Source organism: Schistocerca serialis, chromosome 2 (assembly GCF_023864345.2).
Source record: "Schistocerca serialis cubense isolate TAMUIC-IGC-003099 chromosome 2, iqSchSeri2.2, whole genome shotgun sequence".
In the NCBI taxonomy this organism is placed as follows: Eukaryota; Metazoa; Arthropoda; class Insecta; order Orthoptera; family Acrididae; genus Schistocerca; species Schistocerca serialis.
The window spans coordinates 126,753,558-126,766,743 of record NC_064639.1 but is presented as its reverse complement, the minus strand read 5'-3'; the positions used below and the strand labels follow the sequence as shown (position 1 = coordinate 126,766,743).

Below are 13,186 nucleotides of genomic sequence, written 5' to 3'. Positions count from 1 at the left end.
CCTATTCATTTCAAATCTTCTGATCCATGCCTCAGGAGTTCTTTCATGTTAGGAGGCTGATTCCTTTTTCTTTCCTGTTCATTCACGAAGAGAAGTTTCTGAAATTCTTCTGAAATAAATTCCTGTTATATGAGTCAGCTACATTGGTGTTTACTTATATGACGTCATTTAGTGTCTATGTAAACCATGCTTGCTGTCATTTCAACTTCATTGTATTAGAGTGTTCCGTGTGTTATGTTCTCTACATGTTCAGAACTCTCCTTGTAAGTCATGGTCTGTTGCTTTCTGTTTCTGTTGCCCTTTGGGGCAAGTATCCTTCTAATCAGCATTCTTTCCATTTTCATAATTCTGATTATACCACTTTTCCACACTAGTTTTAGGGTTTCAATGCCATATAGAGCGTTTGTTTAATTTTCGTGCCACATAATAATGTCTTCTTCTTGTTTAAGTTTCCGGAGTTTGGAATGAAATGTTCATCTCAGTAGTAGGGAGATGGGGATACGAGCACAAATTTGATACCACATTGATACGCAAATTAATTAAATTGATCAATTAACTAGCCCCCTCCCCGAAACACACCCATCCCCAAACTCACCTCGCTGATTGACATAAATGCGTTTTCTTCAGCCAGCATGTGGGTTTCCCATCCTCTCCCCATCCCACTCGCTCAAATACCCTATTGGCAGGAATTTCGAATTCTGGCGGCAATTCCGAATTTTCGCTGTACAATTCAATTTACAGTTCAGTGGACAAAATACACTCCTGGAAATGGAAAAAAGAACACATTGACACCGGTGTGTCAGACCCACCATACTTGCTCCGGACACTGCGAGAGGGCTGTACAAGCAATGATCACACGCACGGCACAGCGGACACACCAGGAACCGCGGTGTTGGTCGTCGAATGGCGCTAGCTGCGCAGCATTTGTGCACCGCCGCCGTCAGTGTCAGCCAGTTTGCCGTGGCATACGGAGCTCCATCGCAGTCTTTAACACTGGTAGCATGCCGCGACAGCGTGGACGTGAACCGTATGTGCAGTTGACGGACTTTGAGCGAGGGCGTATAGTGGGCATGCGGGAGGCAGGGTGGACGTACCGCCGAATTGCTCAACACGTGGGGCGTGAGGTCTCCACAGTACATCGATGTTGTCGCCAGTGGTCGGCGGAAGGTGCACGTGCCCGTCGACCTGGGACCGGACCGCAGCGACGCACTGATGCACGCCAAGACCGTAGGATCCTACGCAGTGCCGTAGGGGACCACACCGCCACTTCCCAGCAAATTAGGGACACTGTTGCTCCTGGGGTATCGGCGAGGACCATTCGCAACCGTCTCCATGAAGCTGGGCTACGGTCCCGCACACCGTTAGGCCGTCTTCCGCTCACGCCCCAACATCGTGCAGCCCGCCTCCAGTGGTGTCGCGACAGGCGTGAATGGAGGGACGAATGGAGACGTGTCGTCTTCAGCGATGAGAGTCGCTTCTGCCTTGGTGCCAATGATGGTCGTATGCGTGTTTGGCGCCGTGCAGGTGAGCGCCACAATCAGGACTGCATACGACCGAGGCACACAGGGCCAACACCCGGCATCATGGTGTGGGGAGCGATCTCCTACACTGGCCGTACACCACTGGTGATCGTCGAGGGGACACTGAATAGTGCACGGTACATCCAAACCGTCATCGAACCCATCGTTCTACCATTCCTAGACCGGCAAGGGAACTTGCTATTCCAACAGGACAATGCACGTCCGCATGTATCCCGTGCCACCCAACGTGCTCTAGAAGGTGTAAGTCAACTACCCTGGCCAGCAAGATCTCCGGATCTGTCCCCCATTGAGCATGTTTGGGACTGGATGAAGCGTCGTCTCACGCGGTCTGCACGTCCAGCACGAACGCTGGTCCAACTGAGGCGCCAGGTGGAAATGGCATGGCAAGCTGTTCCACAGGACTACATCCAGCATCTCTACGATCGTCTCCATGGGAGAATAGCAGCCTGCATTGCTGCGAAAGGTGGATATACACTGTACTAGTGCCGACATTGTGCATGCTCTGTTGCCTGTGTCTATGTGCCTGTGGTTCTGTCAGTGTGATCATGTGATGTATCTGACCCCAGGAATGTGTCAATAAAGGTTCCCCTTCCTGGGACAATGAATTCACGGTGTTCTTATTTCAATTTCCAGGAGTGTATTAACCGTCATTGTTGATGGAAATTGTTTAAAAAACGGGAACAGGTGTTAGAAATCGGGAAACATTTAACGGGATGGGGGATCGGAGAATTATCCTCGGAGAACGAGATAACTTGCATTTAGTAGGACAGAGATATTCTTGTTTAACTTGCGATCACATTGTGTACTGTGATCGCAGAGTCATTAAGAGACTCTGTGATGCTCTGCTGGTCGCGAGTGCGCCAGTGCTCATACCTTCCCCACCTTCTGCACCACGTCGCCTCATATGTCCTTGGGGGGCTTGGCCTATCGCCCACCTGACCGCATTCATGACGGCTACTGCTACTGCCTCACCTTGTGGGCACTCCTCCCCTCCTCTAGGGGCTTGAGAGGAAAGGGTACCGTGTGACGCATACTCATAACTTTCAGGCGGCCTTAGATGGCACAACCAGTGGCACGTGTTCCGCGTGGCTCAGTGTCCGGCAATCTGCACAGTGACCACCCACACACCACGGGGTGGGTGGCAGCCACCAGTTGGAAATTGGCAGATGATTGCAACGTTCAATTCCATGCTCAAGGCGAGCTTTGGTGGCTATCTGCCACTAACAATAGCTTTGTTTTCGAAGGTTAGTGTCTTCTTACAACCGTGTCCTAGCAGATTAGTCCAATTTTTCATCCACTTGTCGGCAAACAGTTTTCAGAAAATGCCTCTATCTTTTTCACAGAATTTTTTTGTCCCCCACAGAAGCCACCTGCATGAAGCCTGCTTCACGAAGAAAAAGAAGACGAGGTTAGCGTCCTCCTCCCACAGCTGTATTCTGACTAACAACAACATCTATTTCGAGGGATGCAGCTGATGTCAGAAGTGTCAGTCTACCTGTTTGCCTCAGAACGAACAGAGAGTGGTTTTCTATATTGCCATTTAAGTGTCTATAAGAAAATTATGAGTTGAAATTGTGACAGATACAAAATTTTGTAGCAAAGTATTCAAAGTTTGCGTGATTGTGATACATATTCATACCAAGTGGCTATAAGAGTTCTTTTTTTTTTTTTCTTACTCTCGTGGTATTCACTCCCGAAATGTGGCTAAGTTAAAACGCCAGCTGTAAGCTACCATCACATAAGTAAATCTCAAAATTCAGTGTGTGATAGTTTACATGTTCAGAAAACATCTCTTAAAGTATTCAAATCAAAGGGATTTTGCTACCATCACATATGTAAATTTCAAAATTCACTGTGTGTTAGTTTACTTGTTCAGGAAACTTCTCCTACAGTATTCAAATCAAATTGTAACAAGCGCTTATTACATTTCCACTGTTGTTCTAGCATTAAAGGAGCAGCATCTGGAAGCTGAAAGTCGCCAACAAGCCGAAGAACTTGTGCTACTATCATGTGAGTACAACTCCAAATTATGTGTGGTAGTTTATTTGTACAGAAAACAGCTCTTGATTTATTCAGATCATAACAAGTGTTTTAAAACTTTTGGTCTGCTGTTGCAGCATGAGAGCGCCAGCTGACGGACATTGAGCGGATGCTGCAGGCCAAAACGCAGCAAGAAAATAGGTACATTTGTAATATATTGCCGTTAGACTTAGTTTCATTGTATACAGTTGTGTGAGGCATATATTATTCATTCTTGTAGACGCTGTTACAGAGCACGAGGTGGAGGAAATTCTAGCAGGGAATGCATCGAGGATGATGACCAGGAGTCATCACTTCCACCTGGTATGAACATTTAATTTTTTCGTCGCTATGTATAATCAGTATCTCGCTGCAGTCAAATTCAGTACAGATTTTTTGTTGTTATTTCTTACAATCAATTGTACGGATGGCAGCCAGTCAAGGAATATTTTAGGGAATTGGATTAAAAACATTTATTTCAAAGGCCCAGTGGAATCTTTACAAGTTTTCTCCCAGAGTAATTCACGTCCTGTCTTCGTCGCTTGTCTTTCGTAATGGAGGCAGTTAAAGCTGCTGACAGGAGACGCCGTGAGCCCTCTGCTGAAACTGCAAGCGAATTCACGCCATTGACTTTAGCCAATAGCGTGCACGGGATACCGACCACGTGTGCGGACGCCGGAGCGTTCTGCGGTGCAGAACTCAGTTGCTTCTCTCTCTCGTAATCCAGACCCCGAGCAGAACAGGCGTCCTTTTGGAAGGCACAGCCTCTGGCTCTGCTTTTCACGACCGGCCACCAACGTAAGTTGACATGAACCGCTTCCCCTTCCGTTGCCCATTTTAATTAATTGTTCGACCTCCTAGACTGGCCTAAACCTGCTAACTTCCGATCCTAGGCGCGCCCTTTGTACTATGTATATTGAAAAATACCCTCTTTATTGTATTTAATTTCCTATTTTGTCATTTAACGGCAGTCCTGGATGCCCACTATCAAATCCTGACCGCACGACCTCCTGCACACTGCCGCCTTCCCCCTTCCCTTTCAGAAGTGGGATGTAACAATTATATCCCCCCCCCCTTCCCTGCACGTACTCTTTTACAATTGGTGACCAGAAGTGGGACGTTAGCGTCCGCTTAACTTTACATTGGCTGCAGAAGTCCCTCATAAACTTCCCCTAACTGTACAAATATTTTGTTGTAGATTACTACCAGGTGGAAGTGTTTTCCACCGCCACTACCTCTAGCATCACTGCTAGCTGACTGTTTCATATTGTAGGAAACACACGGACACTACTAGGCAGTGTCAAAGACTGATGATGATGGTGGTGGGGGCTGGGATTTATATACCTTCAGACTCCACCCACTATTTTGCAGAGACGAATAGGAACTCAGACTGCCATACCAGCGAATTATAACTGGCCTTCTTTTTCCTTCAAGCAGGCTTGGTGCAGAAGTTTGAGGAACATATCGCAGCTGTTGGGAATGAAAAAAAAAATTCTCACACAAATATCCTTTGTTTTTGGCAAGTGGCTGGAAAATTGAATGCAGCTGATAGCTTTAGAAAAACACTCTTTGTCCGTTCTGAGGCACATATGTAGATTGATACTTCTGGCATCAGCAGTATGCCTTGAAATACATGTTGTTGACAGTTATGTTCAGCTGTGGGCGGAGGACGCTAACCTCACATTCTTTTCTTTCTTGAAGCAGGCTTCATGCAGCTGGCTACTGTGGGGGACAAAAAATTCTGTGAAACAAGTAGAGGCAGTTTCTGAAAACGTCCTTTGTTGGCCAGCAGCTGGATGGAAAGTTGGATGCATCTGCTATCTTTAGGAAAACATCGTTTATTAATTCTGAGACAGATAGATAGTCTGACACACCCAGTGCCAGCTGCAGCCCTCGAAATATATGTTGTTGTTTGTTGTGAGAGGAAGACGCTACCCTTCGAAAATAAATTGTTCATTACAATCATCTGCCGCTGTCATCTGCTGCTGTCTGCTCCCCCTCCCTCCCCCCCCCCCCTACCCTCACCCTGTGGTGGGAAGCTGAGGGTACTGCAAGTGCACGTGGTCACTGTGCAGAGAGCTGGACACTGAGCCAAGCGGCACACGTTGCACTGACTGTGACATCTAAGGCCGCCTGAACGTTAAGAGTACGTTTCGCGCGTCACCCTTTCATCTCTAACCCCCGGAGCAGGGCAGGCGGCAGTAGACGGATCCAGTAGTGTCCCTCGAGGCGAGGCAGCTGCAGTAACCATCATGAATGCGATCTGGTGGAGAATGGACCGAGCCCGCCAAGGTCATATGATGTGGCGGGGTGCAGGAGGCACGGAAGACATGAACCCTGGCGCACTCGCGCCCAGCAATGCACTATAGAGCGTCTTAATGACTTTGCGATCGCAGTATACGAAGCGAACAGAAGTTAAACAAGAATATCACTGTCCTACGTAATGCAAATTATCTCCTTCTCAGAGTGAATTCCATTCATTCCCCATTCTCTTAAATTTTTTCAGGTTTCTGCCAACTATTCCCATATTATGAAAATAACCATCAACAGTGTCTGTTAATATTAAATCCTCTGAACTGACAGTTGAACTGTACAGGGAAAATTCGAAACTGCTGCCAAAATTCGAAATTCGCACCAATGGGACAGGTGAGGGAGGGGGACGGAGAGTGATGGGGACGGAGTGGAGAACTCATGTGCTGGCTGAGGGTAGCACATGACGTCATCTGGGGTGGGGAGTTAGGGATGAGTGTGGTTGGGGGAGGGTAGCTAATTGGTAAATTTAATTAGTTTCCATATCCATTTGTTTTTGTTTATCAGTAACTCCTGTGGTCAATTTTTAGCGATTGCTGTTATTTCTGTCTTTCGGCAAGAATTTTGGTAACCGATTTTTCCTGGCTGCTCATTTAGTTTTTCGATCTGGATTTTGGCAGCGTCATTTGCGAATGACAGGCTGTCCACATAGCTGATATTTTCTTTTTTTCCCAGGTTTATGCCTTTCGTGCCGGATTTTCACCAGTCTCTTATCACCTTCTTCAGGCCGCAGCCGAAAATCAAAAGTGACAGGCCACTTCTGTGCCTGTTTTAAAGGCTCCTTTGAAAAAAAAAATTGTTTACTACTACTACTAGGCTAATTACTGTTTAGCTGTACAGGGCCTTTATACTGAAATGTTTCCCACACCACCTTGTATTCTCTTTCTATGTGTGTGCATAACTGTATGTTCATTGTTGTGGGTAAATACAAACGGCGTACACAGGGCGATGTGTGAAACTGATAGCGATTACACACTTCCGCTGTTGTAGAAATCTGCTGCAGCTGCTGCAGATATCGTGTTGAGCTGAAAGTGGTAACCAAAGTAGGGAGAAACTTTCTTCGGGGCTCTGTTGCATAGCAATCAGATTGCTTTCAGTTCTGAGAAATGTCCAGGTACAAATGTGGATTTGAATGATCCGTGAAGTGACTTCTTTTCCTAAGAAAGCATCGAACTATTTCACTAGAAATGAACGCTCCCTTCGGAACTGTTCTCAAGCTGGTATTTATTATTAAATCACGATAGAAGTATATGCTGGTTCTAGAATAACGCGTACCTTCTTGAAATGAACAATATTTTATTGTTCTATTAACTGATTTCCTTCCATATACACACATATTTTACAATGTGAGTCAAAATCTCGCAATGGCGTCGATTTTTACGTCACAAGAATGGCTCTCTTCTTGTAAAATTACTCTTAACGAGAACAAAAGCTCTATATCCTAAGAATAATTATGCGAGCGCTGACCGCCACAGAGTAATAAACAATATCTTTGTCTTTCTCTGTCTCGCACTGTCACAGCAAGTTACGCTGCATCATACATCATACTGTGTGATAGTAGGTACCACCATTTCAAGGTACAACTATCTGTTTATGGAACAAACTTGCACTTCAGCTGCTAGTAAGACCGGTTTTTGTCTCAAAGCCTTTGGAGGATTCTTCACAGAATCTGATTGTACATTAAGTATTTGTCAATGTGTCTTGGATAATGCTTCTAGTTTCTGGGTCCAAGCCGAATTCTTTCACAGTATTGATGATGGATTTTGTGTCAATGGAATCATATGCTTTCTTGAAATTACTAAGGCAACCTGAGGATAGTGCTATGACATTTTTTATGAACTTTTCGTTCTCAAAAAAATTGGTTCAAATGGCTCTGAGCACTATGGAACTGAGGTCATAAGTCCCCTAGAATTAAGAACTACTTAAACCTAACTAACCTAAGGACGTTACACACATCGATGCCCGAGGCACAATTCCAAACTGCGACCGTAGCAGTGGTGCGTTTCCGGACTGAAGCGCCTAGAACCGCTCGGTCACCCCGGCTGGCTTTCGTTCTCTGTACCGAAGAATAGAGCGGGATATTAGAGATACGATCCATTGTAGAAAGCATTTCCAGCCACTTTAAATCTTTTTGTTGGGAAAACATTACTGCTTACAAGGGAACCTCCCTATCGCACCCCCCTCAGATTTAGTTATAAGTTGGCACAGTGGATAGGCCTTGAAAAACTGAACACAGATCAATCGAGAAAACAGGAAGAAGTTGTGTCGAACTATAAAAAAAAAGAGCAAAGTATACAAACTGAGTAGTCCATGGCAAGATAGGCAACATCATGAGTAATGTGAGCGCAGGAGCGCCGTGGTCCGTGGTTAGCGTGAGTAGATGCGGAACGAGAGGTCCTTGGTTCAAGTCTTCCCTCGCGTGAAAAGTTTAATGTTTTATTTTCAGACAATTGTTATCTGACAAACTCTTCATCACTTTTTTGGGAGTGATCATCACATCCACAAGAAAAGCTAAATCGGGCAAAGTAGAAGAATCTTTTTACCCATTCGCCAAGTCTACAAGTTAGGTGGGTCGACAACATATTCCTCTCTTGTGACGCACATGCCGTCACCAGTGTCGTATAGAATATATCAGATGTGTTTTCCTGTGGGGGAATCGGTTGACCTATGACCTTGCGATCAAATGTTTTCGGTTGCCATTGGAGAGGCACGTTCTTTCGTCTACTAATCGCACGGTTTTACGGTGCGGTCGCAAAACACAGACACTAAACTTATTACAGTGAACAGAGACGTCACTGAACGAACGGACAGATCTTAACTTTGCGAAAATAAAAAAAATAAAATTTTCACTCGAGGGAAGACTGGAACCAACGACCTCTAACTTCGCAGGTGCTCACGCTAACCACGGAACCACGGCGCTGCTGAGCTCACACTATTCATGATGTTGCCTATTTTGCCCATGGACTACTCAGATTGTATATTTTGCTTATTTTTTTCATAGTTCGACACAACTTCTTCCTGTTTTCTCGATTGATTTGTGTTCAGTTTTTCATGGACTATCCACTGTGCCAACTTATGACTAAATCTGAGGGGGGTGCGATGGGGAGGTTCCCTTGTTAGTATCTGTGCGTAAGAAAGGAATCCTGACTTCTTGCTGTATATATTTAGTAAACCTTGGAAAGTACATGATCCTTTTTTTATGTTTCATTCTCTACTCTAAAATGTGCTGTGGACTGTTCTCAATTCACCCAATTGTAGAGCCTTTTCAATGAAGTACCATGGGATTACTGGGGAGAGGATTTCCAGTTAGTGCATTTGCTATAAAACAAAGAGCAACCTGGAAAACTCGGTCTCAACTTAAGCAGTAGGGTCTGATTCATTTCTGGGACAGGGAGAGAAAGGTTATCTACAACTTGTACAGAAGGCAAAGTATAATAACTTTATGTGGCTTCTGGTGAACTATCTGTCAGCAACCTTATAAGCTTCGCCACAGAGAGAATGAAAGTTTAATATATTGCGAGCGATGCTACTTAAACCTAACTAACCTAAGGACATCACACACATCCATCCCAGGGGCAGGATCGATTACCTACGTCCTCTTTCCTAGGAACCAAGTTGGATGGCATAAGTTATCAACTGCAACGTTAAAAATCGCATACCGTTAACGAACATTCTGAAATGTAGTATCATTTAGAGTGTTCTATTGCAAAATATTCTAGGTATAAAAAATATAACACAGATACACCATTTAACAAGAGACTGTTTATTCTGTAAAATGTTTCCAACAGTACCATAGTATTACTGTTCGCTCATCAGTATAACTATTACAGAAAAACTGAACGCCACACAATCGTTGGCAGAGGGATTCGCGTTCTCATCTTTCCTTAGAACGGTTGGCCGGTTGGCATAACAATTACATCGTGCACCTGCAACAAGAATTGACACGTTACAGGTAAGAGCTTGCAAATAATTGAGCTACATAACTTTATTTTAATATGGAATAAATTGTTATTTTGAGAAGAGGGAACGCCTCACTCCCAGTAACATTAGATGTGAATATAATTAAGATGTCACTACCAAATTCCAACTTTTTAAAATAATTTCATTTACACTATTCATCCCTTTATCAGTGGAGTCCGCTCCTCAAACAATTTTTGCTGCAGATATTTTGTGGCAATAAGGCGTATTCCCAATCTCACGACAGTATTATCCCCTCGTCCATAGAAAACTATTTACTTTTCAGACAAGACCTTGTGTAAACAGGACTTAGTAACAAACAGTGTAATGCCGTAAGATACAGTGTGGGTGCCCAAGAATTTTGGAATTCTACTGCAGCCAAATAGAAAAGACAAATATTTGATTGGTACCTCCGACCACTGCAGTGATGAGAAACCAGCTGCCTATTGAATAGATGGTTCTGAGAATACCCTGTGATTGTCAGCTATCTCGTTTGGCACTCCGAAATTTTCCATTCGATGGACGTTCATCTTCACTACTTTGCGACTACTTACGGAACACCGCTATAACGATCAGAGGTTCCGTCATTGAAAGTGCAGTGAAATTACGCTGATGAGCCAAAATATAATGAGCACCTGCTTGATGTGGTATCGATGCCACAGGGTACGTGCCCGTTCTTAGGTTGGCACTACGAGAGCGGAAGATCTTCGCCGACCACAGCGACCTCTAGCCGGCGCTGTGCAGCTCTACGAGCGCCGCTCCACTTCCCGCATCTGATCAAGAGCAGACGACTTAGCAACTTACAAGGGAACCTCCCCATCGCACCCCCCCCTCAGATTTATTTATAAGTTAGCACAGTGGATAGGCCCTGAAAAACTGAACACAGATAAATCGAGAAAACAGGAAGAAGTTGTGGTGTCACCGCCAGACACCACACTTGCTAGGTGGTAGCCTTTAAATCGGCCGCGGTCCGTTAGTATACGTCGGACCCGCGTGTCGCCACTGTCAGTGATCGCAGACCGAGCGCCACCACACGGCAGGTCTAGAGAGACGTACTGGCACCCGCCCCAGTTGTACAGCCGACTTTGCAAGGAAAGGTTCACTGACAAATACGCTCTCATTTGCCGAGACGATAGTTAGCATAGCCTTCAGCTACATTGGCTACGACCTAGCAAGGCGCCATAGCTTTGATAATTAATATTGTGAAGCATGTATCATCAAGTGCGATGTTCTACAAATGTGGATTAAAGTTAAGTATTACAGCAACTGCGTCCATTTTCTAAGTTCTCATTTCCTTTTAACTGTTCCAGACCTCACGCCAATCTGCGTGGGCTTAACGCGTGCCTTTCGGCTTCCTCTCGTTGTGACTTGGCTGTCGTGCTAAGTCACAGCAGAAGTTGTGTGGAACTATGAAAAAAATAAGCAAAATATACAAACAGAGTAGTCTATGTGTAAGATAGGCAACATCAAGAAGAACACGAGCTGAGGGGCGCCATGGTCCCGTGGTTAGCGCGAGCAGCTGCGGAACGAGAGGGCCTTGGTTCAAGTATTCCATCAACTGAAAATTTTAATTTTTTTCTTTTCGCAAAGTTATGATCTGTCCGTTCGTTCATTGACGTCTCTGTTCACTGTAATAAGTTTAGTGTCTGTTCCTTGCGACCGCACCGCAAAACCGTGCGATTAGTAGACGAAAGGACGTGCCTCTCCAATGGGAACCGAAAACATTTGATCGCAAGGTCATAGGTCAGCCGATTCCTCCGCAGGAAAATCCGTCTGGTATATTCTATACGACACTGGTGATAGCATGTGCGTCACATGACAGGAATATGTTGTCGACCCACCTAACTTGTACACTTGGCGAATGAGTAAAAAGATTCTTCTACGTTGGCCGATTTAGGTTTTCTTGTGGATGTGATAATCACTCCCAAAAAAGTGATGAAAACATTAGAGTTTGTCACATAAACTGCAACAAATGAATGCAACAGTTTCACAGTCGCACAGTTTTCCCTGTGCTCTGTCAAAACATATGTTTTTAACGTTTTCATATTTTTCTGTGTGTAGACCGTCAAATCCTGTACATGTCCAAGCAAATCTGGACATGTCCTGGAATTTTGGAGAGCGAAGTTAATTATGTGTGATTGCCTGATCTTCGATAATTGTCGGAAAATAGAAAATTGAACATTTTATTCGAGGGAAGACTTGAACCAAGGACCTCTCGTTTCGCAGATGCTCACGCTAACCACGGGACCACGGCGCTCTTGAGCTCACATTATCCTTGATGTTGCCTATTTTACGCATGGACTACTCAGTTTGTATATTTTGCTTATTTTTTTCATAGTTCCACACAACTTCTTCCTATTTTCTCGATTGATCTGTGTTCAGTTTTTCAGGGCCTATCCACTGTGCCAACTTACAATTAAATCTGAGGGGGGTGCGATGGGGAGGTTCCCTTGTTAGCTTCTACTTGTAGGGGGGCTAGCCATTATAGACTTTGCCTTTTGTAACTTCTAGTAGCTGTTAGTTTCGACACATGAACAGCTTCGCACCTACGTGCTCATCTGTACCAAAAGTTAAATAATGTGTGTGTATATGTTTATACACCAGTAAAGGTGCTTTAACTTTACTTGCAGTACCGAAGTGCTTCACCTTTTCCTGCTCCTACTCGCGTCCTTCACTCTCAGCCTATTTTGCAGAAGCAGTTCACAGGAGCAGATCCACGCGTCGCCTATCCAGGCGGGATACAAAAAAAGTGGCGACGAGGATCGTTCTTTTTCTCCTCTTAGGTCGTTTTTTGCTCGGTACTACTTTATTTTTTGTGATAGCTCCGTGTGACTGCATGTATGAGTGCTTCCACCCTTCGCTATAAGACTTTTTGTGCAAACCATTTACTGAACAGATCAACGTATGACTTGCTTGGTTCGCCCCCGCTTCGTCGTTCACATTCCACGCTGACTGCATTTACTGGACAGAAAATCTCAGTGCTTGGCGTGTGTAGTTAGCAAGCCACGTATAGTGCAACGACGAAAATACTGTCTTTTCATGTGCTCCACTCTAGTAATGCTCCGAGCATTTTGTCATGGACGCATTTGAGCTTTTTGGCCTCGCAATTCAGGACAATGTACAGGGTTATTACAAATGATTGAAGCGATTTCACAGCTCTACAATAATTTTGTTATTTGAGATATTTTCAAAATGCTTTGCACACACATACAAAAACTCAAAAAGTTTTTTCAGGCATTCACAAATGTTCGATATGTGCCCCTTTAGTGATTCGGCAGACATCAAGCTGATAATCAAGTTCCTCCCACACTCGGCGCAGCATGTCCCCATCAATGAGTTCGAAAGCATCGTTGATGCGA

At 44.7% G+C, this 13,186-nt stretch overlaps 2 protein-coding genes across 2 annotated transcripts in view; both read right to left on the bottom strand.

Moving 5' to 3' along the window:
- Positions 1-13,186, bottom strand: part of LOC126456809 (dehydrogenase/reductase SDR family member 11-like) — a 434,906-nt gene that overhangs the window by 290,441 nt on the left and 131,279 nt on the right. The gene's annotated exons all lie outside the window — the stretch shown is intronic.
- The window catches only part of LOC126456811 (farnesol dehydrogenase-like), a 44,696-nt gene continuing 41,143 nt past the window's right edge, over positions 9,634-13,186 (bottom strand). Inside the window, exon 6 of the mRNA XM_050092605.1 lies at positions 9,634-9,796. Coding sequence (XP_049948562.1) covers positions 9,755-9,796 — 42 coding nt within the window. The 3' untranslated portion in view covers positions 9,634-9,754. The remainder of the gene's footprint in view (positions 9,797-13,186) is intronic.